Here is a 22,208-nt window from a genome sequence, read left to right on the forward strand (position 1 = left end):
GGCGCGAAGCCACTACCCCCGCCTTCCGGCGTCTTAGACGCCTTTGCCGCGGCAGGCTGGAAGTCACAGTGCGCACGCGCGCTGAGCCCCAAGCGGTCCCTTTCCACCTCGCGTTCTGGACTCCAACCGCCTCTGTCCGCGAGACTCTTCTGGATGCTCCACCCCTTTCCCTAACACACTTCCCGGATCTTGGGCGCATGCGTGTATGAACAGTTACCAGTATTATACCCTTCCGCCGCCTAGCAAAGAGTCCCTACGGGGAGGATGTGCTTACCTAAGCTATTAAATCAATAGCTTTTCCATCCAGCGCACCATGTACTCGACATTGTTTAGATTCTGAAGATGTAGCAAGTGACTAAAGCAAAGTCTCCCTTTTTTGAGCTTGCATCGTGCGGAGGGAGAAAATAAAGGCATTAAAAAATTAACTGCTGATAGTGGCCATCACAATAAAAAAAGGGCAGAATAAGGTGTTCATTGGTGAAAGAGGAGCTGTTTTAGAAAGGACGACGGGGTTTCGTCGGTGGTGTAGTGGTAAAGATTCCACATTTCCACTGCAGGGGGCGCAGGTTCAATCCCTGGTCAGGGAACTAAGATCCCGCATGCTGTGTGTTGCACCAAAAAGAAAAAAAATTTTTTTGAAAAGGATGATAACGGAAGGCTCTTCTGAAGATGACATTTAAACAGAGGCCCAAGGAAAGGGAGATCGGGGCGGAGTTAACATCAAGTGCAAAGGCCCTGAATTAGGAAGGATGGCGGGAGTCCCAGGTTGTTGGTGCAGAGAGTAGAGAACTGATGGCCATGTTATTTAGGGTTCTGGAGAAGGCAGTGGCACCACACTCCAGTCAGTACTCTTGCCTGGAAAATCCCATGGACAGAGGATCCTGGTAGGCTGCAGTCCATGGGGTCGCTGGGAGTCGGACACGACTGAGCGACTTCACTTTCACTTTTCACTTTCACCCATTGGAGAAGGAAATGGCAACCCGCTCCAGTGTTCTTGCCTGGAGAATCCCAGGGATGGGGAGCCTGATGGGCTGCCGTCTATGGGGTCGCACAGAGTCGGACACGACTGAAGCGACTTAGCAGCAGCCGCAGCAGCAGACCTGTAAAAAGTTAAGTATTTTTTAAGTTTTTTGGATAGATTCAATTGCCTATTTAATAATAATTGCAGGAATGATTACAAATTTAAATGATTATTATCATGTTTTAAGTACTTTGACATATTTGGTTTATCTACGTATGTATATGAGAACCCCCTGAACTATTTTTTTGGAGCCTTCCCAAAATTCTGAAATAATTTCGAAATAAAAAATTTAATGAAAATAAAGCTAAACGTGCTTTAATAATTTTTTTTCCCTGTATCATTGAAAAGTAAATTTCTGAGGCACTGCACCTCTAAATGTTTCAGCATGCATCTTCTAAGATTAAGAGCATTCTTCTACATAACCACAAAACTACTTTCGCCTCTGAGAAAGTTTATCCAGTCCCACAAAACTATTTTCACCTCTAAGAAAGTTTATCCAGTCTCTATTTCAGATTTATTCAGAAATCAGACTTTCCCAATAGACCCACAAGTATTTTGTTTTAATCTCAACCAGAAGTCAATCAAGTCTCATGCATTGCATTTGGTTGTCCTGTCTCTTTATCCTTTTTTTTCTTTATTCTCTTTTAATATAGAATACAGACACAGGCACTTTTTCCCAAATTATGTTGTTGGTTTTTCCCCTAAGTTCAGACCAGTTTCCAGTAGAAAGTCCCACATTCTGGATTTCTGATTATTTCCTCATGGGGTTTATAGTGTCTTCCACTAACCCTGTTTGCCTGTAAAATGGAAATTGAGTCTGAAGTTTGAATAAACTGATGTTGAGCATTTTTGGTAAGAACTTTTCCCTAGTGATACTTAAAACTTCGACTGCATCACTTCTGGAGATAGTCCCACTATTATGATGCTGAATTTGGCCACCTGATCAAGGAGCTAACTGACAGATCTCCCTCTAGAAATACATTTTCTCCTTGGTAATCTGAGCAGTGAGACTTTGCCACTGTTCCCCAACCATCTCATCTCTCACCCCCTGGTTGTAGCAGCCATTGCTGATCTTTGCCAGAATAAAGTATCACATGGGGGAGAGGGCAGATTTTATTTGAAAATAAATAGGAAGTTACTAAAGGGCTTAGATCAGAAGATAGACAAAGCATAATTTGCATTATTAAAAGATCACATCAATGGCAATAGACAGAAGAAAATGCAGGAAAGAGGCTGAAGGGGAACAGGCACGTGCTCAGGAGGCTACAATTTCCAGGGAAGAGATGATGGCCTGGACTAAGAAGGTAGCGTTGTTGAACTCAGGTTCAGCTACTCACCACTGGGAAGTCAGTACTCCAGAGATGAGTGTTAGTAGGAAAGGAAAGTTTGCTTTATTCAGGAGGCCAGGCATCTGGGGAGAAGATGGACTCATGTACCAAAGAACCAGCTCCCCCCCTAGCAATCAGAGCATGAGCGAGAACTTTTATTTATGTATTTATTTTGACTGTGCCATACCACATGGAGGAATCTTAGTTCCCCAACCAGGAATGGAACCTGTGCCCCCTGCAGTGGGAGAGTGGAGTCTTAACCACTGGACCACCAGGGAAGTTCCACAAGAACTTTTTTTTTCTCTCTCTCTCTTTTTAATTTGGTTGCTTAAGTAAGTGTTAGTCACTCAGTCATGTCTAACTCTTTGTGACCCCATGAACTGTAGCCCACCAAGCTCCTCTGTCTGGGATCCTCCAGGCAAGAATACTGAAGTGGGTTGCCATTCCCTTCTCCAGGGGATTTTCCTGACCCGAGGATCTAACCCACATCTCCCGCATTGGCAGGTGGGTTCTTTACCATCTAAGCCACCAGGGAAACCCTGGTTGCTTATTATTTATTTATAATAGTGAAAGATGTTTATCAGTTTTCACAATCAGTAGCCAGACAAAAAAATAAAAGATAATTACAATTGCAAGCCATAATGGGAACACGAGTAACTTAACAATATAAAATAATTACATACCACTTGGGGGTCAAGCAGAGTGATGTGGTAAGTGGAAGTGCATACATGCACATGTTCTCATCCACCCAGCCAGTCTGTGTCTTTTGGTTGGCGCATTTAATCCTATTTACAGTTAAGGTAATTATGCATGACCCGTTACCATTTTCTTAATTGTTTCGGGTTTATTTTCTGTAGGTTTTTCCTTGTCTTATGTTTCCTGCCTACAGAAGTTCCTTTGGCATTTGTTGTAAAGCTGGTTTGGTGGTGCTGAATTCTCTTAACTTTTTCTTATCTGGAAATCTTTGATTTCTCCATCAAATCTGAATGAGAGTCTTGCTGGGTAGAGTATTCTTGGTTGTAGATTCTTCCTTTTCATCACTTTAAATATATCATGCCATTTCCTTCTGGCCTGTAGAGTTTCTGTTGAGAAGTCAGCTGATAGCCTGATGGGAGTTCCCTTATATGTTATTTGTCACTTTTTTCCCTTGTTGCTTTTAATATTTTATCTTTGTCTTTAATTTTTGTCAGTTTGATTACTATGTGTCTTGGTGTGTTCCCTCTTGGGTTTATCCTGCTTGAGACCCTCTGTGCTTCCTGGACTTGATTGACTCCTTTCCCATGTTAGGGAAGTTTTCAACTATTATTTCTTCAAATATTTTCTCAGGTCCTTTCTCTCTCTCTTCTCCTGCTGGGACCCCTATAATGCAAATGTTCACTCATTTAATGTTGTCCCAGAGGTCTCTTAGGGTTCTTCATTTGTTTCCATTCTTTTTTCTGTATTCTGTCGTGTGGCAGTGATTTCCACCGTTCTGTTCTCCATGTCATTCATCTGTTCTTCTGCCTCAGTTATTCTGCTATTTATTCCTTCTAGTGTATCATTCATCTCTGTGTGTTCTTTAGTTCTTGTTGGTCTTTGGTAAACACTTCTTGCATCTTCTCCATTGTTTTTCTGAGATCCTGGATCATCTTCACCATCATTATTCTGAATTCTATTTCTGGAAGCTTGCCTATCTCCACTTCATTTAGTTGTTTTTCTGGGGTTTTATCTTGTCCCTTCATTTGGGTTTCCCTGATAGCTCAGCTGGTAAAGAATACACCTGCGATGCAGGAGACCCAGGTTTGATTCCTGGGTTGGGAAGATCCCCTGGAGAAGGGAAAGGCTACCCACTCCAGTATTCTGGCCTGGAGAATCCCATGAATTCTATAGTCCATAGGGTTGCAAAGAGTTGGACACGACTGAGAGACTTTCACTTTCATCTGGGACATAACTTTCTGCTTTTTCATCGTGATTCACTTTCTGTATGTATGGTTTTTGTTTTAGCTGCTTGGGACTGTGCTTCTTCTGTCTGCCCTCTGATGGATGGAGCTAAGAGGCTTGTGTAAGCTTCCTCAGGGGAGAGATTGGTGATGGAAAAAACTGGGTCTTGTTCTGGTGGGCAGGGCCTTGCTCAGTAAAGCTTTAATCCAATTATCTGCTGATGTGTGGGGTTGTATTCCCTTCCTCGTCGTTGCTTGGCCTGAGGTGACCCAGCCCTGGGGTCTTTGGGCTTTATGGTAGGGTTAATGGTGAACTCCAAGAGGGTTAAGGTCAAGGGGAACCTTCCTGATCTGATGCTTTGAGTGCCTCCATCCCTGTGGTGAGCCCGTGCCAACCCCCATCTCCATAGGAGACCCTCCAAGACTAGCAGGTAGTTTTAGTTCGGTCACCTGTGGGGACATTGCTCCTTTCTTCTGTATGCTGGTGCACACAATATTTTGTTTGTGCCCTCCAAGGACTTCCCTGGTGGCTCAGACAGTAGAGAGTCTGCATGCAATGCAGGAGACCCAGGTCCAATCCCTGGGTTGGGAAGATCCCCTGGAGAAGGAAATGGCACCCCACTCCAGTATCCTTGCCTGGAAAATCCCATGGATGGAGGAGCCTGGCGGGCTACAGTTCACGGGGTCCCAAAGAGTCAAACACAACTGATCAACTAACACTTTCTTTGTTTCCAAGACTGAACACTCTGTTTCCCCCAGACCTGTGGAAGTCCTGTAATCGAATTCTGCCTGCCTTTAAGGCTAGATTTCCTGGGCATTCCTAGTCCCTTTGTAGGATCTCCAGACTGGGGAGCCTGACATAGGGTTCAGAACCTTCACAGCAGTGGGAGAACTTTTTTTGTGTTATTGTTCTCCAGTTTGTGGGTCACCCACCCAGCAGGTATGGGATTTGATTTTATTGTGATTGGGCCCCTCCTACCATCTCGTTGTGGCTTCTTCTTTGACTTTGGAAGGGTATCTTTGTTGGTGGGTTCCAGAGTCCTCCTGTCAATGGTTATTCAACAGCTATTTGTAATTTTGGTGTTCTCCCAGGAGGAGATGAGCACACATCCTTCTACTCCACCATCTTGAACCAGAAGTGCCCCCCACTAGAACTTTTAAAAGAGTGTTTCAGGGATGTATAGGCAGAGGGAGGGAGCTACCTGCAGAGCAATACAGTCATCTCTGACAGTCGTCTTGAAATTCGTCATGCAGGTGTCTGACCAACATCATCTTGATTGTTTTAAGTACAGTTAATCTTCAGTTGGACCATAAAGAAAGCTGAGTGCTGAAGAATTGATGCTTTTGAACTGCAGTGTTGGAGAAGACCCTTGAGAGTCTCTTGGACTGCAAGGAGATCAAACCAGTCCATCCTAAAGGAAATTAGTCCTGAATATTCATTGGAAGGACTGATGCTGAAGCTGAAGCTCCAATACTTGGCCACCTGATGCAAAGAACTGACTCACTGCAAAAGACCCTGATGCTGGGACAGACTGAAGGCAGGAGGAGAAGGGGACGACAGAGGACCAGATGGTTGGATGGCATCATCGACTCAATGGACATGAGTTTGAGCAAACTCCGGGAGATGGTGATGGACAGGGAAGCCTGGTGTGCTGCAGTCCATGGGGTCGCAAAGAGTCAGACATGACTGAGTGACTGAACTGAACTGAATCTTCAGTTCCAGAGGTAGTTTGTTCCCATTTCTTTGAGGGCACTTCAGGAACTGTGCAAGGCGAAGCAGCTTATGTTGTGGCCACAGTCTGGTTATCATGCAGTTAACTTCTTCCACCTGGTGGAGGTTTTGGTATCTGCAAAACATCTCAAAGGAGATGGCTCAAAATATTATCTACAGCCCTTGAAGAAGAACTAAAGGTCGTTGACTTTGTTTAATAATTAAACTATTATTTGTTTGACTGCTCTTCTTTGCTTCTGCACTTTTTCATTTTTTTCTGATGAAATTTATTCTTTGGCTAAAGGTTTTTTACAAAAGGCAGGCAGAAGACAAGAGTAGGGTGGAGGTTTGTCCTGGGAAGACCTCATAAGGTCCTGCCCAGTTAGTCTAGCAGTTGAATGAAAAGAAGTGGTAAGATTTAGGATCTATTGTGAAGGTGACCTCAGTTATTCAGTTGCTATAGGAGTGGAATTATTAGAAATAATTCCCAGAGGAAATGAAGAGACAACTCAGTGTAATGTGGGATCCTGGATTAGATTCTTAACTGGAGGAAGAACATCACTGGAAAATTGTTGAGACTCAAATGAGGTCTGTAGCATTATTTGTCAATGGTAATCAGTTCAGTTCAGTTCAGTCACTCAGTCGTGTCCGACTCTTTGTGACCCCATGAGTCGCAGCACACGAGGCCTCCCTGTCCATCACCAACTCCCAGAGTTCACTCAGACTCACATCTGAGTAATATACCATTGTTAATTTCCTGGCAAATAATTGTGCTATGGTTATGTAAGAAGTTGATGTTGGTGAAAGCTGGGTGAAGGATATATAGGAAATCTGTGCTATTAATACCTTTTGCAAATTTTCTGTAAGTCTGAAATGGTTTCAAAATAAGCCTAAAGAAAAAACTTTTTAAAAGATTTGTGTTTGATGTGGGCCGTTTTTAAAGTCTTTATTGAATTTGTTACAACATTGTTTTCACTTTTTTTATGTTGTGGATTTTTGGCCACTTGGCATGTGGGATCCTAGCTCCCTGACCAGGGAGCGAACCCACACCCCCTGCTTTGGAAGGTGAAGTTTCAATCACTGGACTGCCAGGGAAATCCCTAAGGAAATACTTTAAATAAAGCTAATTTTCCATTAACAATAATCCTCACTCCTAGGTTTGTAGGGTAAGCAACTGGGTGACTGATGGTGCCATTCATTTAGAGAGGGAAGACGTGGGGAAGAGTGGGATTATCGAGGAGGAGTTCTGGGTTTGGACATGTCAAAGATGTCTGTTTGACACTCAGATGGAGCTGTGGAATTGCAGGTTGGAAGATATTGCAATAGCAGAAGAGTTCGAGGCTGGAAACCTAGATTTGGGAGTCATTGGAGTTGAGGTGGTACTTGAAGCCATGTGACTGAATGAACTCCGCTACGAGAGAAGATGGAGAAGGGAACATGTCTGAGCACTGAGTCTCAAGGCCCTCCATCAGAATTGAGATAAAGCAAGAAGATTCACCAAAGGAGACTGAGTAGGAGGGATCACAAATGTAGGAGAAAAGCCAGGAGAGTCCAGAGTCCAGGAAGCCAAGAAGGAAAGTGCTTCAGGAAAGAGGCAGGGTCTGGGACTTCCCTGCAGTGGTTAAGACTGCAGGGGGCATGGGTTCTATCCCTGTTCAGGGAAATAAGATCCCCTCATGCAGCGTGGGAGGGCCAATGGGGTGGGGGCGGCAGGGGAGAAGGAGCCAGTGTCAAGATATGGAAGCAATCTAAGTGTCAGTCAACAGATGAAGAGATAAAGAAGACGTAGTATACAATGGAATACTGCTCAACCACAATAAAGAATGAAATTTTGCCATTTACTGCAACCTGGATGGATTTGGAGGGCATCATGCTAAGTGAAATAAGCCAGAGAAAGACAAATACTGTATGATATCACTTATATGTGAAATCTAAAAACTGCAACAAACTAGTGAACATAACACAAAAGAAGCAGACTCAGAGATATAGAGAACAAACTAATAACTACCAGTAGGGAGAGGGAAGGGGGCAGGGGCATGACGGGGTTGGGGGAAAGAGTAATTAGGGAACTAGGTGAAATCATGTGTGTGGAACTTTTGAAAATTGTAAAGCTCTGTAGAATTTAAAGAACCTTTCATTCAATTTTAAAAAGGAGGAGGATGGGGCTTCCCTAGTGGCTCAGTGATAAAGAATCCACCTGCCAATGCAGGAGACACGCATTCTCCCTGATCCAGGAAGATCCCACACGCCACAGACCAATGGAACCCATATACCACAGCTACTGAGCCTGTGCTTTAGTCCAGGAGCCCTACTACTGAGCCCATGAGCTGCGGTTACTGAAGCCCTCACGCCCTAGAGCCTGTGCTCCGCAACAAGAGAAGCCACTGAAATGAGACGCCTGCCCACTGCAATGAAGAGTAACCCCCGCTCGCCACAACTAGAGAAAGCCCTCACAGCAACGAAGAACCAGTACAGCCAAAAATAAATGAATTAATGAATTTCTAAAAAGAGAGAGAAGGCGATCTGAATCTTGAATCCTTATTCAAAAAAAAAAAAAGAGGAAGAAGAAGAAGGAAAGTCAACTATACTTCAATAAAAAATAACAGAGCTACTGGTATGCATAGCAGGAATGACTCTTCCATGCACTATGCTAAGTGTAAGAAACCATATTGAAAAGGCTACACACTGTATGATTTCATTTATATGATTTCATTTATACTGGACTCTTGAACAAGTATAAATGAAACAATGTATCTAATTATACTTGAATGTGTTTCAGCACTCAATACTGCAGTACTAAACCATTTGGTTGCTTGAATTCCTGAAAGTGGAACCATGGATATGCAGAAAACACAGTACTCAGATTTTCAACTGGGTGGACCATTAGCACTCCTTTCCAACCTGGAGTTACTCAAGGGTCGGCCTTATTTGACATTCTGAAAAACGCAAAACTACAAGAAAAGAGGGAGAGAAAACAGAGCAGTAGTTTCCAAGAGCTGGAAGTGCAGGAGGCAGCTGACTACAAAGGGAAGAAGGGAACTCTGGGGGTGGGGATGGAGCGGTGCTAAATTTTTACTGTGGTGGCACTTACATGACTATACATTTTTCAAAATTCACACAAGTGTACACTGTAAAGGATCAAGTTTATTGTATGTGAATTAAACCTCAATAAACTTGACCAGAACCCCCCCCAAAAATGGCTGTCCCAAGTTAATTCATTAATTACAAAGGGAAAAATAATAACTTTATAATTGAAAATGAAGATCATGGCATCCGGTCCCATCACTTCACGGCAAATAGATGGGGAAACAGTGGAACCAGAGACAGACCTTATTTCCTTGGGCTCCAAAATCACTGTGGATGGTGACTGCAGCCATGAAATTAAAGGATGCTTGCTCCTTGGAAGAAAAGCTATGACCAACCTAGACAGCATATTAAAAAGCAGAGACATCACTTTGCCAACAAAAGTCCATATAGTCAAAGTTATGGCTTTTCCAGTAGTCATGTATGGATATGAGAGTTGGAACATAAAGAAAGCTGAGTGCCAAAGAATTAATGCTTCCAAACTGTGGTGCTGGAGAAGACTCTTGAGAGTTCCTTGGATTGCAAGAAGATCAAACCAGTCAATCCTAAAGGAAATCAACCCTGAATATTCATTGGAAGGACTGATGCTGAAGCCGGAGCTCCAATACTTTGGCCATCTGATGTGAAGAGCTGACTCATTGGAAAAGACCCTGATGCTGGAAAAGACTGAAGGCAGGAGGAGAAGGGGATGACAGAGGATGAGATGGTTGGATGGCATCACTGACTCAATGGACGTGAGTTTGAGCAAACTCCGGGAGATGGTGAAGAACAGAGAAGCCTGGTGTGCTGCAGTCCGTGGGGCCACAAAGTCAGACATGGCTTAGCTACTGAGCAACAACAACAACAATTGAAAAACTCAGCAGACGCTCACCTAACCAAATGATCAAAATCAATGTCACTGATGATAAGATATAGCAATATCATGTGCCCCCAATGTGATGTGATGAAAAGGGAACCTCACCTATGTGTGGCATTCTCCCTCCTCCCACAGAAAAATTATCTATTCAGTTCAGTTCAGTTGCTCAGTCGTGTCCGACTCTTTGCGACCCCATGGACTGCAGCACACTAGGCCTCCCTGTTCTTCACCATCTCCCGGAGCTTACTCAAACTCACGTCCATTGAGTCGGTGATGCCATCCAACCATCTCATCCTCTGTCGTCCCCTTCTCCTCTTGCCTTCAATCTTTCCCAGCATCAGGGTCTTTTCCGGTGAGTCAGCTCTTCACATCAGGTGGCCAAAGTATTGGAGTTTCAGCTTTAGCATCAGTCCTTCCAAAAAACACCCAGGACTGATCTCCTTTAGGATGGACTGGTTGGATCTCCTTGCAGTCCAAGGGACTCTCAAGAGTCTTCTCCAACACCACAGTTCAAAACCATCAATTCCTTGGCACTTGGCTTTCTTTATTGTCTCTCACATCCATACATGACTACTGGAAAAACCATAGCCTTGACTAGACCTTTGTTGGCAAAGTAATGTCTCTGCTTCTTAACATGCTGTCTTGGTCGGTCATAACTTTTCTTCCAAGGGGTAAGCGTCATTTTATTTCATGGCTGCAGTCACCATCTGCAGTGATTTTGGAGCCCAAGAAAATAAAGTCTGCCACTATTTCCACTGTTTCTCCGTCTATTTGCCATGAAGTGATGGGATCGGATGCCATGTTTTCTGAATGTTGAGCTTTAAGCCAACTTTTTCACTCTCCTCTTTCACTTTCATCAAGCGGCTCTTTACTTCTTTACTTTCTGCCATAAGGGTGGTGTTATCTGCGTATCTGAGGTTATTGATATTTCTCCCAACAATCTTGATTCCAGCTTGTGCTTCATCCAGCCCAGCATTTCTCATGATGTACTCTGCATATAAGTTAAATAAGCAGAGTGACAATATACAGCCTTGACGTACTGTTTTTCCTATTTGCAACCAATCTGTTGTTCCATGTCCAGTTCTAACTGTTGCTTCCTGACCTGCATACGGATTTCTCAAGAGGCAGGTCAGGTGGTCTGGTATTCCCATCTCTTTCAGAATTTTCCACAGTTTATTGTGATCCACACAGTCAAAGTCTTTGGCATAGTCAATAAAGCAGAAATAGATGTTTTTCTGAAACTCTCTTGTGTTTTCGATGATCCTGCAGATGTTGGCAATTTGATCTCTGGTTCCTCTGCCTTTTCTAAATCCAGCTTGAACATCTGGAAGTTCACATACTGTTGAAGCCTGGCTTGGAGAATTTTGAGCATTACTTTGCTAGCGTGTGAGATGAGTGCAATTGTGCAGTAGTTGGAGCATTCTTTGGCATTGCCTTTCTTAGGGATTGGAATGAAAATTGACCTTTTCCAGTCCTGTGGCCACTGCTGGGTTTTCCAAGTTTGCTGGCATATTGAGTGCAACACTTTCACAGCATGATCTTTCAGGATTTGAAATAGCTCAACTGGAATTCCATCACCTCCACTAGCTTTATTCACAGTGATGCTTCCTAAGGCCTACTTGACTTCACATTCCAGGATGTCTGGCTCTAGGTGAGTGATCACACCATCATGATCATCTGGGTCATGAAGATCTTTTTTGTACAGTTCTTCTGTGTATTCTTGCCACCTCTGCTTAATGTCTTCTGCTTCTGTTAGGTCCATACCATTTCTGTCCTTTATTGTACCATCTTTGCATGAAATGTTCCTTTGGTATCTCTAATTTTCTTGAAGAGATCTCTAGTGTTTCCCACTCTATTGTTTTCCTCTATTTCTTTGCATTGATCGCTCAAGAAGGCTTTCTTATCTCTCCTTGCTATTCTTTGGAACTCTGCATTCAGATGCTTATATCTTTCCTTTTCTCCTTTGCTTTTGGCTTCTCTTTTCATAGCTATTTGTAAGGCCTCCTCAGACAGCCATTTTCCTTTTTGCATTTCTTTTTCTTGGTGATGATCTTGCTCCCTGTCTCCTGTACAATGTCACAAACCTGTGTCCATAGTTCATCAGGCACTCTGTCTATCAGATCTACTCCCTTAAATCTATTTCTCACTTCCACTGTATAATCATTAGGGATTTTATTTAGGTCATACCTGAATGGTCTAGTGGTTTTCCCTAGTTTCTTCAATTTAAGTCTGAATTTGGCAATAAGGAGTTCATGATCTGAGCCACAGTCAGCTCCCGGTCTTGTTTTTGTTGACTGTATAGAGCTTCTCCATCTTTGGCTGCAAAGAATATAATCAATCTGATTTCGATGTTGACCGTCTGGTGATGTCCATGTGTAGAGTCTTCTCGTGTTGTTGGAAGAGGGTGTTTGCTATGACCAGTACGTTCTCTTGGGAAAACTCTATTATGCAAACTGAATAGTCCACTGACCTTCAGTAGGGACAGAATTCTTCAAAAGTGTTGAAGTGATTAAAGACAAGGAAAAAGTAAAAAAAAAAAAGTTGCAGAAATGCAGGAGGCTAAGAGGACATGAAAGCTCAATGCAACATGGTATTCTGGATTGGATCTTACAAGGAAGAAAGGACATTAATCAGAAAAATGGAGGCAATTTGAACATCATTTAGTCAATAGTATTGTACCATTGTTAGTTTCTTCAACAAAGGAACCATGGCAATGTAAGACTCTAACATTAGGAGAATCTAGGTGAAGGCTATCATGAATTCTCTGTGCTATCTTTTGTAAGTCTGAAAATATTTCAAAATTAAAGCAAATTTTTAAAAAAGATCTTACTGTAACACAGGAACAAAAATGATACCAAGGAAGAGGAGAGACCGTCTCTTAGTTTCCTGTTACTGCTGTAGCAAATTACCTCCAAATTCTGGGTGGTTCAATTAAGGGGTGACAGATAGGGGTGTAGAGTTTCTCTGGGGGATAACAAAAATGGTCTAAATTTGATTGTGGTGATGGATGCAAAACTCATGAATATAGGAGGAGCCATTGGGTCGTATACTTTATTTTTTCAAAGTGTATTAGTTGCTCAGTCGTGTCCGACTCTTTGTGACCCTATGGACTGTAGCTTGCCAGACTCCTCTGTCCGTGGGATTTTCCAGGCAAGAATACTGGAGTGGATTGCCATTCCCTCCCCCAGGAGATCTTCCCAACCCATAGATGGAACGTGGGTCTTCTGCATTGCAGGCAGATTCTTTAGCATCTGAGCCATCAGGGAAGCCCCTTTTGTTTTTTAATATTTATTTAGGATGCTCAAGGTCTTTGTTGCAGGACTCAGGATCATCAATCTTTATTACAGCATGAGGGATCTAGTTCCCGGACCAGGGATTGAACCCAGGCCCCCTGCATTGGGAGTGCAGAGTCTTTTTTGTGTGGGGGAGTAGTAAGCACAGAATCTTAGCCACTGGACACCAGGGAAGTCCTCTGTGTGAATTGAAATGAGTGAACTGTAGCTTTATAAAACTTTAAAAATGGAAGGAAGGAAGGGGGAGGCAGGAAGGAAGGGAGGAGGCTGGGGTAGATTGGATGGAAATGATAGGCTCAGAGTACCAAGATACCACATGTGGATTATCTATTATCGTGGTGTGTGTAACAAACCACCCAAAGACTGTGTGACTGAAAACAACAAAGACCATTCATTTTGCTCACAAGGCTACAAGCTGGGCAGGGCAGGGCAGTGGGGGTGTCGGGGAGAAGACTTATCTGTGCTCCAGTGGGTAGCCTAGCTGGGGCAGGAGGATGTGCTTCTAAGATGGCTCACTCACGTGGCTGCAGGCTGATGCTGCTGAATAGCTGCAAGTTTAGTGACCTAGGGTCCTTTCCACATGGGCCTTGTCATCTGGCCTGCATAAGTTTCCAAGGAAAAGAGTGGGATGGAAGGTTGCCTTTTATGATCTAACCTCTAAAATCACATAGCATCTGTTCCAAGGATGATGATTGTAGCTTTCCTTTTTTTTTGGCTGCCATGCAGTTTGTGAGATATCACGTCCTCTCCCAGGGACTGGAAGGACGGGGTCACTGTTAGGACCATCAGGGAATTCCCTATGACAGTAGTTTTAGAGAGATGAATATGGAGCCAGGAATGAAACTCTTCCCTGAAAGAGTGGGAGTGGCCAGAAGGGGGAAGGATGAGTTTTTAGGGAAGGATGAGTTTTTAGGGAAGGCTGGGGAAAGGTGTCCATGGATAGCTTGAATGTCAGAGGAGCTGAGGGAGGGAGAATTTTCTGGAGGTGAAAGAAAGAGTGAGCCCACCTCCAGGCTCAGTAGTGGGAGGGTGTAAGAGATACGGTTATAGGAAGGAGGAAGGATCTGTTCATACCAAATGTTCAGAAACCCACAAAGAGAGGCTTCTGTGAGTTCTGAGAAAGAGAAGAAAAAAAAAGAGAGAAAAGACCAGAGAGAAGGGAAAAGGCCAGAGAGATGGGAGGGGGCAGCGGGGAGAGAGATTCAGTCACGGAAGGGTCAAAGACCATGAAAGAAAGGGACACAGACACACAGAGAGGGACACAAACCCAGATGGATGGTGACAATATTGCAGAATCTGTAGACAGGAAAAGATCCTGATGCTGGGAAAGATGGAGGGCGGGAGAAGGGGACAACAGAGGATGAGATGGTTGGATGGCATCACCGACTCAACGGACATGGGTTTGGGTGGACTCGGGGAGTTGGTAATAGACAGGGACGCCTGGCGTGCTGCGGTTCATGGGGTGGCAAAGAGTTGGACACGACTGAGCGACTGAACTGAACTGTAGACGGGAAGAGGGCCAAAATTCCTAGGGAGCTAAAACCTTTAATGGCTCTCTCCTCTCCCCCAGCAGAGGGCGCCCGGGGACTCATTCACAGGAGTCTGGGCGTCCAATCCCCATTGCTTCCCTCCAAGCTCAACCGATGGGGCTATTTTTACCCGGTGTCATAGGACACCGGTGGCTGGAAGGCCATCGTCGGTCTGTCCTTTGGTCCCTTCGAGTGACCCTGCGGCATCTCCCCAGCCCACCCCCCACCTGTTCCTGGCAGGCCCGGCCTTCTTTTGCACTATTCAGGGCCCCAGCTCAGGCCTTGCTGGGGCTCAGATAATCTGGCAGAGAAGCCAGGCAGAGACCCTGGGGTGAGGGTGGGAGAGGAGAGCAAGGGGATCCGGTGTGGGGGGCTCACGCTCATGAGCAGCTGCTGGAGCGTCCCCAGGATGGGGCAACCACCAGGACAGTGGCCGAGCCAACCTAGAGTGATGGTCGGAGAGAGATTCAGAGGTATGACTCCGGAGAGGCTCAGTGGTCCAGAGGCCCCGAGAGAGAGATTTGCAGTAATCCAGAGACACAGGGAAAGAAAGCTAGCTGAAAGGGAGCCCCAAAGAATCCCAGGGACAGAGACACAACGAGCTAAGAGATAATAAGAGAGAAGAGAGCCGGAGAGACAAGAAGCAGAGAGACCTAGGCAGAGATGAAAGACAGAAACCAAGAGAAACAAGAAATAAAGAGAGAGAGTGATGTCTCTCTTCAGAATCAAACTGAAGCCGGAGATTCAGAGAGACCAAGACACAGAGACTGCCAGGAATCCCCAGACACAGGTGACTCTAGAACGGCAAAAACCCAGAGAAAAATGACCCAGAGACATACTCAGAGATACATCCTTGAGATCAGAGAGACCCAAAGCGAAGACAGCCAGAAGCAGAGACATACAAAAGAATGAGAGAGATGGAAATTTGTGACTCCAACAGAGGGGCTCAGATGCTCATTTTAAAAATTAGATGAGACACACACACACACACACACACAGAAACCCGGAGGGCCGCAGAACAGAGGTCTCAGGAGATGGAGAGACGGGGAGAAAGGGGCCCCGAAGGCGGAATGAACCCGGAGAAACCCCAGCGCGGCGGCAGCCAGGCGGAAGGGCGGGCGCCCCGGCAGAGGGCGCGCGGCCGCCCTCTGCCCCGCCGGGGTCACGGCGCCCCCTCCCCCTAGCCTTGGCCGCGCGGCCGGGCTATTTTTACGCGTGGACACCGGACACCAGGCTGGGGCGGCGGCGGCGGCGGCCGAGGCGGGGCCGGGCCGGGCCGGGCCGGGTCGGGCGTCGGGGCCACACGTCCGTCCGCGGGTCGCCGGGGCTGGGCGCGCCATGGAGCCCGGGTGCCCGCCGCCCTGCGGCTGCTGCGAGCGGGTGGTGCTCAACGTGGCCGGGCTGCGGTTCGAGACCCGGGCCCGCACGCTGGGCCGCTTCCCGGACACGCTGCTCGGGGATCCGGTGCGCCGCAGCCGCTTCTACGACGGCGCGCGCCGCGAGTACTTCTTCGATCGGCATCGGCCCAGCTTCGACGCGGTCCTCTACTACTACCAGTCGGGCGGGCGGCTGCGGCGGCCGGCGCACGTGCCGCTCGACGTCTTCCTGGAGGAGGTGGCCTTCTACGGGCTGGGCGGCGCGGCACTAGCGCGCCTGCGCGAGGATGAGGGCTGCCCCTTGCCCACCGAGCGCCCCCTGCCCCGCCACGCCTTCGCGCGCCAACTCTGGCTGCTCTTCGAGTTCCCCGAGAGCTCGCAGGCGGCGCGCGTGCTCGCCGTCGTCTCAGTGCTTGTCATCCTCGTCTCCATCGTCGTGTTCTGCCTCGAGACGCTACCTGACTTTCGCGACGACCGCGACAACCCGGGGCTCGCGGCGGTGGCCGCTGCTGGCCCGGTAAGGGGGCGGGGCCTGAGTGTGGTGGGGCGGGGTTTTGGAGGAGGTGGGTCGCGTCCACGGGGTCCTGGCCAATTATAAGGTGGGGTAAGGGGCATTGGGAGGCGGAGCTTCTCAGGAAGGTGGGGCCTGGCCGTGGGTGGGCAGGGCATTGGGGTTGGAAAACCAAACGAATCAGAATTGGGGGCGAGGGGGTGTGCGTGCTAAATTGCTTCAGTCGTGTCCGACTCTTTGTCACCCTATGGACCGTAGCCAGCCAGGCTCCTCTGTCCGTGGGATTTCCCAGGCAAGAATACCGGAGTGGGTTGCCATTTCCTTCTCCAGAAGATCTTCCCCACCCTTGGATCGACCCTCTGTCTCTTAAGTCTCCTGCACTGGGAGGCAGGTTCTTTACCGCTAGCGCCACCTGGGAAGCTGTGAGAAGGGGAGCAAGCCAGGGACAGCGCCCGACTAGGGGATTCTACCATTAAAATCTGGGCTGGGGAAGGGAAATGTATATAGCTTAATGGGGAGGGATCTGAGGATCTGAATAGGAGGACCTGCCTTATCAGAAGGTGAGAGTTGAGGTAGGTGAGAAACCCGGCCTGTGGAGGGCAGGAGGAAAGGTGTATTAAGAAATCAAAACTGAAGAGTAAGGAGAAACTGAAAAGTCGGCCGTCTATGCGGCTGGCAGTAACCAATGGGAAGGATGGACTGGAGGCACTGAGGGCTGGGATCTGAAGAAAGCCACCTAGGGAGATGGAGATAGAGGGGTGGGGCCTGAGGGCTGGGGTAAGAGGACTCTATCGTAAAGAAAGTTGAAATGAGGTTAGTGAGAGGAGGAGCCCGGGTTTTGGCATTAAAGATAAGGCCTTTAACCATCACGGTCTGGGCTGAGTTTGGGGAGGGTGGAGCATAAGGGAGTGAGGCCAGGACTGGGACTCTCCCCATCTGGAAATTCAATGCTGTGGGCGAGATTTCGGAAGGGACGAGGTTGAGCTTCACTCTAGCATCGTTTCAGGAGACCCTGCCAATGAAGGATCAGGGATCCTAAAGTCAGCCTTAGAGGGATGATCCCTGGGGTCCTGGTAGGAAGGCTCTGCCAACTGGGTCAGCGGGGTTCTGGAGACAGCGGCTATTGGCCAGTTTGTAAAGAAGTAGTTGAATATTTAACCCGCAAATATGGCTGTTCCAGTGTGTCCCAGCCCTGGCATGGTCCTTCCTGAATCCCTTCCTCCCTGCAGTTCCCAGCTCGGCTGAACGGCTCCAGCCCAGTGCCTGGACCCCCGCCTCGCTTGCCCTTCGATGACCCGTTCTTTGTGGTGGAGACTCTGTGCATCTGTTGGTTCTCCTTCGAACTGCTGGTGCGCCTGGCGGCCTGCCCAAGCAAGACAGCCTTCTTCAAGAATGTGATGAACCTCATCGATTTTGTGGCCATCCTGCCCTACTTTGTGGCACTGGGTACCGAGCTGGCCCGGCAGCGGGGAGTGGGCCAGCCAGCCATGTCACTGGCCATCCTGCGAGTCATCAGACTGGTACGCGTCTTCCGCATCTTCAAGCTCTCCAGGCACTCAAAGGGCCTGCAGATCTTGGGCCAGACCTTAAGGGCCTCCATGCGCGAGCTAGGCCTCCTCATCTTCTTCCTCTTCATTGGTGTGGTCCTCTTCTCCAGCGCAGTCTATTTTGCCGAGGTGGATCGGGCAGACTCCCATTTCACCAGCATCCCTGAATCCTTCTGGTGGGCGGTGGTCACTATGACCACAGTTGGCTATGGAGACATGGCACCCGTCACTGTGGGTGGCAAGATAGTGGGCTCTCTGTGTGCCATCGCCGGCGTGCTGACCATTTCCCTACCTGTGCCAGTCATTGTCTCCAACTTCAGCTACTTTTACCACCGGGAGACAGATGACGAAGAGGCTGGCATGTACAGCCACGTGGACACGCAGCCCTGTGGCCCCCTGGAGGGCAAGGTCAATGGGGGGTTGGTGGATCCAGAGGTGTCTGAGCTGCCACCTCCACTCTGGGCCCCCCCTGGGAAACACATGGTCACCGAAGTGTGAGGGACAGTTGAGGTCTGCAGGACCTCACATTTCCTTGGAGGGAGGGCGGGAAGGGAGGAGGGGAAAGTTAGGGGGAGGGTATTGTTTCTAGGATGAACTAAGTTACGTGGTAATGAACTGGGGAACACTAAGTCTTATTGGGTCTTGAGTTGTGGATTGGTAGCTCCTGTGGGTACCTCCTGCGGTGACAGTGAATGGCAATGGGTTATACTGAGTTGAGATGGAGGCTCTGTTGGTTTGTACTGCACTGGGTTGTACAATGCTTGTGGAGCCTTTTGGGGTAGTGTTGAGATAGGTTTGGTCACATAGTTTTGTGAGTTTCTTGCTTCCATGTTGGGTTGGGAGTCTTGTCCAACAGCATTGTGCAGGGTTCTGTGGTTTTATGAGTCCCCTGGGGCCATGTTGGATCAAGTAAGGTGGTCACCCATGGCATTGTTGGGACTGATTGTGTGTTCATGCATGGTGTTGTGGAGTTGAGTTGAGACATTGGAAACTGAGTGGCTCTGTGATTCTTCTAGGGCCATGTTATTTTAGGTTCTGTGAACTTGTGAGCCATGTAGAAATACGAAGAGTCAAGTGATAGAATGTGAGCTTTCTAGGTCATATGAGGTCAAGTTGGGTTGGAATGTAAATACGTAGGAGTGTTTCAGGGTTCTGTCATGTTGAATTGCATAGCATTATGTGGCTAGAAATTTTCCAGGGCAACATTAAGTTGGATCATGATGAGTTGTACAATCATGTGAGTCTCGTAGGGCTGGTTCACTTGGGACGTAAAACTGAGTTGAGTTACATCAAGGTGTGTTTGCTGAGTCCTGTAGGAATACTGGGTTGAGTTGCAGTATATGTATGAGGTCTATAGGGCCATGTTGGTTTGCTTGCATTTAGTGGACCTAGGGATAATAGCACCAGGAAGTAATCATGTGTCAAGGAGCAAATGTAGTATGTGGACTCTAGGAGACCAACTGAACTGGTTTGCTCAGTGTCATCACTATAAGGGGGTGCAGGGCTGGTTTCTGTATCTGTAGATTCAGTTGGTCATGCAGAGGGCTTCTGGGTGAACTAGCAAGATGTAGATACCCCTTCCGTTTACCACACACCTGCCTTGTTTTGCCATTCAAACCAACCCCTTCTTTATCTGTCTTCCCCTAGAGTTTTGCTTTCAGGCATGGAGATCAGAGCCACAAGGGAAGGGAAAAGGGGTAGAAACTGTACTCTGTTCAGACCTGATTGGGGAATAGAAACCCAGAGGAGGAGGATAGAGAGCTGGGGAGGTATAGAGACCTAGAGAGAGAAAGGGAAATCCAAAGAGGGAAAAAAGATCCTGAGAGAGGGCAAGACAGAGACCCAGAGGGGGCGGGTGTCAGGCACCCAGAATGAGAGGGACAGAAATCTAGAATTGGAAAAGAGGCCAGAGCACCCCAGAGAAAGAGAACCAAAAAGGAAAAAGGCAGAAAAAGTCAGTGCCCCTGAACCCAAGAGAAATGCACCCATGGAATCTCACAAAGATCCCCAATTGGGTACGCCACCCCTCCCACGGTTCAAGAGGTGTATCAGACAAACTGCAGGGCCCGCTTTATTTCCCTGGGGAGAAACCAGCATCTCAAAGCATGGGAGGGGCTTCTTGAGAAGTGTGGAATGTTCCAGTTTTCGGGGGGGCAGGACTTGTGGCTGGCTGCCTGACCCCACATGTCCCCATCAGCCTGCTGATCAGCACCGGAACTTAACAGCTTCATTTCTCACAAATGAGGAAACTGAGGCTCAGAGGGGAGGGGGTTACCCAAGGTCAGAGATCTTTCAGTACTAAAAGGGCATTTGGAGGAGGAGGAGGACGGTGAAATCACTAACACATATAGGGCTTCCTATGTGCCAGGTACTTGTATTAATTCAAAGTACTTGTATTAATTTATTAAAATCCATCCAGTGGTTTACAGAGACTTGTTGTTGTTATTTTTAGCTAGAGACACTCCCCCCCACCCCTTTCTTTTTTGTTCAAGTGAAATCTTACTTAGCACCAGTGTGACACATCAGAGTGTATGAACTGGTCTGAGGGGAACCTACCCTTTATGGAATCTCTCTTGGTAGCACGGTCTGCAGCTAACAAATTCAGTTTGGAAACCCCCGGTTTAATCCAACCGCCTTTTTACACAGAGAGATTGAAGAGGGTACAGATTGTGGGAAGCGTTTGATAAAGGTCGAAAATAATGTAACCTTTAAATAATTTAACACTTCTCTCTGAAAGGGAGGGAAAGGCACATTTGGAGACAGAAATGAGACAGACCCCTCCCCCCCCATCGCAGTGACATGACACAAGACAGAGACTGGGAGGCAGGCACGGAGCCCAGCACAGGGACCCAAAGAGGACAAGACATGTGAACAGCGGACAGAGACACCCAAGGGGAGAAGGGAGAGGAGGAGAGAAGAGGGCAGCACCCCAGGAGAGGGTAAGAGACAGGGGGTGGGGGGCAAAGACCCAGAGAAGGGGGCAGAGATCCAGAGGGGAGGGACAGGAGACACAGATGGGACAGGGACCCAGACAGAGGGAGATAGAGATCTCACCCCTACTACCCCATCGGAGATTGGAAGTTCCATAGACTTCTTCTGCTAGGGGGTGGGGCAGGTAGGGTACTTAGGGATGTCGGAAGCCTGGAGAGGTCTGGGAAGTGACTCCAATGGACGCTCCTGTGGGCAGGGCCCCTCCCCCATCCCAATAAACAACCGCAGCCACCTTCTACGTCACCTTGGCCCGGGATGGGGAGCAGAGAGGGGAACACCCTAATCTGGGGACACCCTTCCTGCCACCTTGCCATGCTATATTTAGGCTGACGGAGGGGTATGGGATGACCCCTGCCCACCCCACCCACCAAGGCGGGTGTCAGTTTTCCTTCTGAAAATAGCTCCAGGGGAGGGGTGAAGCAGTTAAGTCTGTCCCGGGGACTCTCAGCTCCTGTCTGAATCTCCATCTGTCTTAAGGTCTCTCTTTCTCTGGGCTTCTCTCCCCTTCCTCAATGTGTCTGTCCCCTCTCTGGGTCTGTGCCTTCTCTCTGGGTGGGTGTCCCCCTCTTTCTCTGGGAATCTGTCCCCCTTTCTTCTCCCCATCTCCCTTCATCTGTCACTATTCACTTTCTTTCTCCAGGCAGGTCATTCTGTTCCCAAACCGTATCTTTGTCTGTCTCTGAGTCCTAGAATACCTTGAATTTCTCTTATCTGAAACTCAGGACAAGACCCTCTCCCCAGTCCCCACCCAGGAAATTCCAGCAGAGAGGACTTATGTGGGAGAGACCCCCACATCTACCGTCTCCCCGGGCCTCGGGGCCTTATCACTCCGCGAGCCCAGCTGGTTAATGTCTGGCCTGGAGCTCCTGGGAGACTCGGAGATGAGAGCAGAGGGTGGGAATCTGCCCGGGGATTGACACTAAACTGGCTAGAGAACGCAAAGGAATCTCAGGCCCAGCCTCCTGGGTCTGCGGAGGAGGGGGCTTGGGGTCTGGACTCCTGGGTCTGAAGGAGGAGGGGGCTTGGGGTCTGGACTCCTGGG

At 47.7% G+C, this 22,208-nt stretch overlaps 1 protein-coding gene across 1 annotated transcript; it reads left to right on the top strand.

Annotated features, from left to right (window-relative positions):
- Positions 1-14,672: 14,672 nt before the first annotated feature.
- KCNA7 (potassium voltage-gated channel subfamily A member 7) lies at positions 14,673-20,607 on the top strand. Its single transcript, XM_040252320.1, has 2 exons — positions 14,673-16,634; positions 17,858-20,607. Exons 1-2 carry the CDS (start codon positions 16,080-16,082, stop codon positions 18,671-18,673), a joined length of 1,371 nt encoding a protein of 456 aa, XP_040108254.1. The 5' UTR covers positions 14,673-16,079; the 3' UTR covers positions 18,674-20,607.
- Positions 20,608-22,208: the final 1,601 nt, after the last annotated feature.

Source organism: Oryx dammah, unplaced genomic scaffold, assembly GCF_014754425.2.
Source record: "Oryx dammah isolate SB20612 unplaced genomic scaffold, SCBI_Odam_1.1 HiC_scaffold_13, whole genome shotgun sequence".
Taxonomy (NCBI): Eukaryota; Metazoa; Chordata; class Mammalia; order Artiodactyla; family Bovidae; genus Oryx; species Oryx dammah.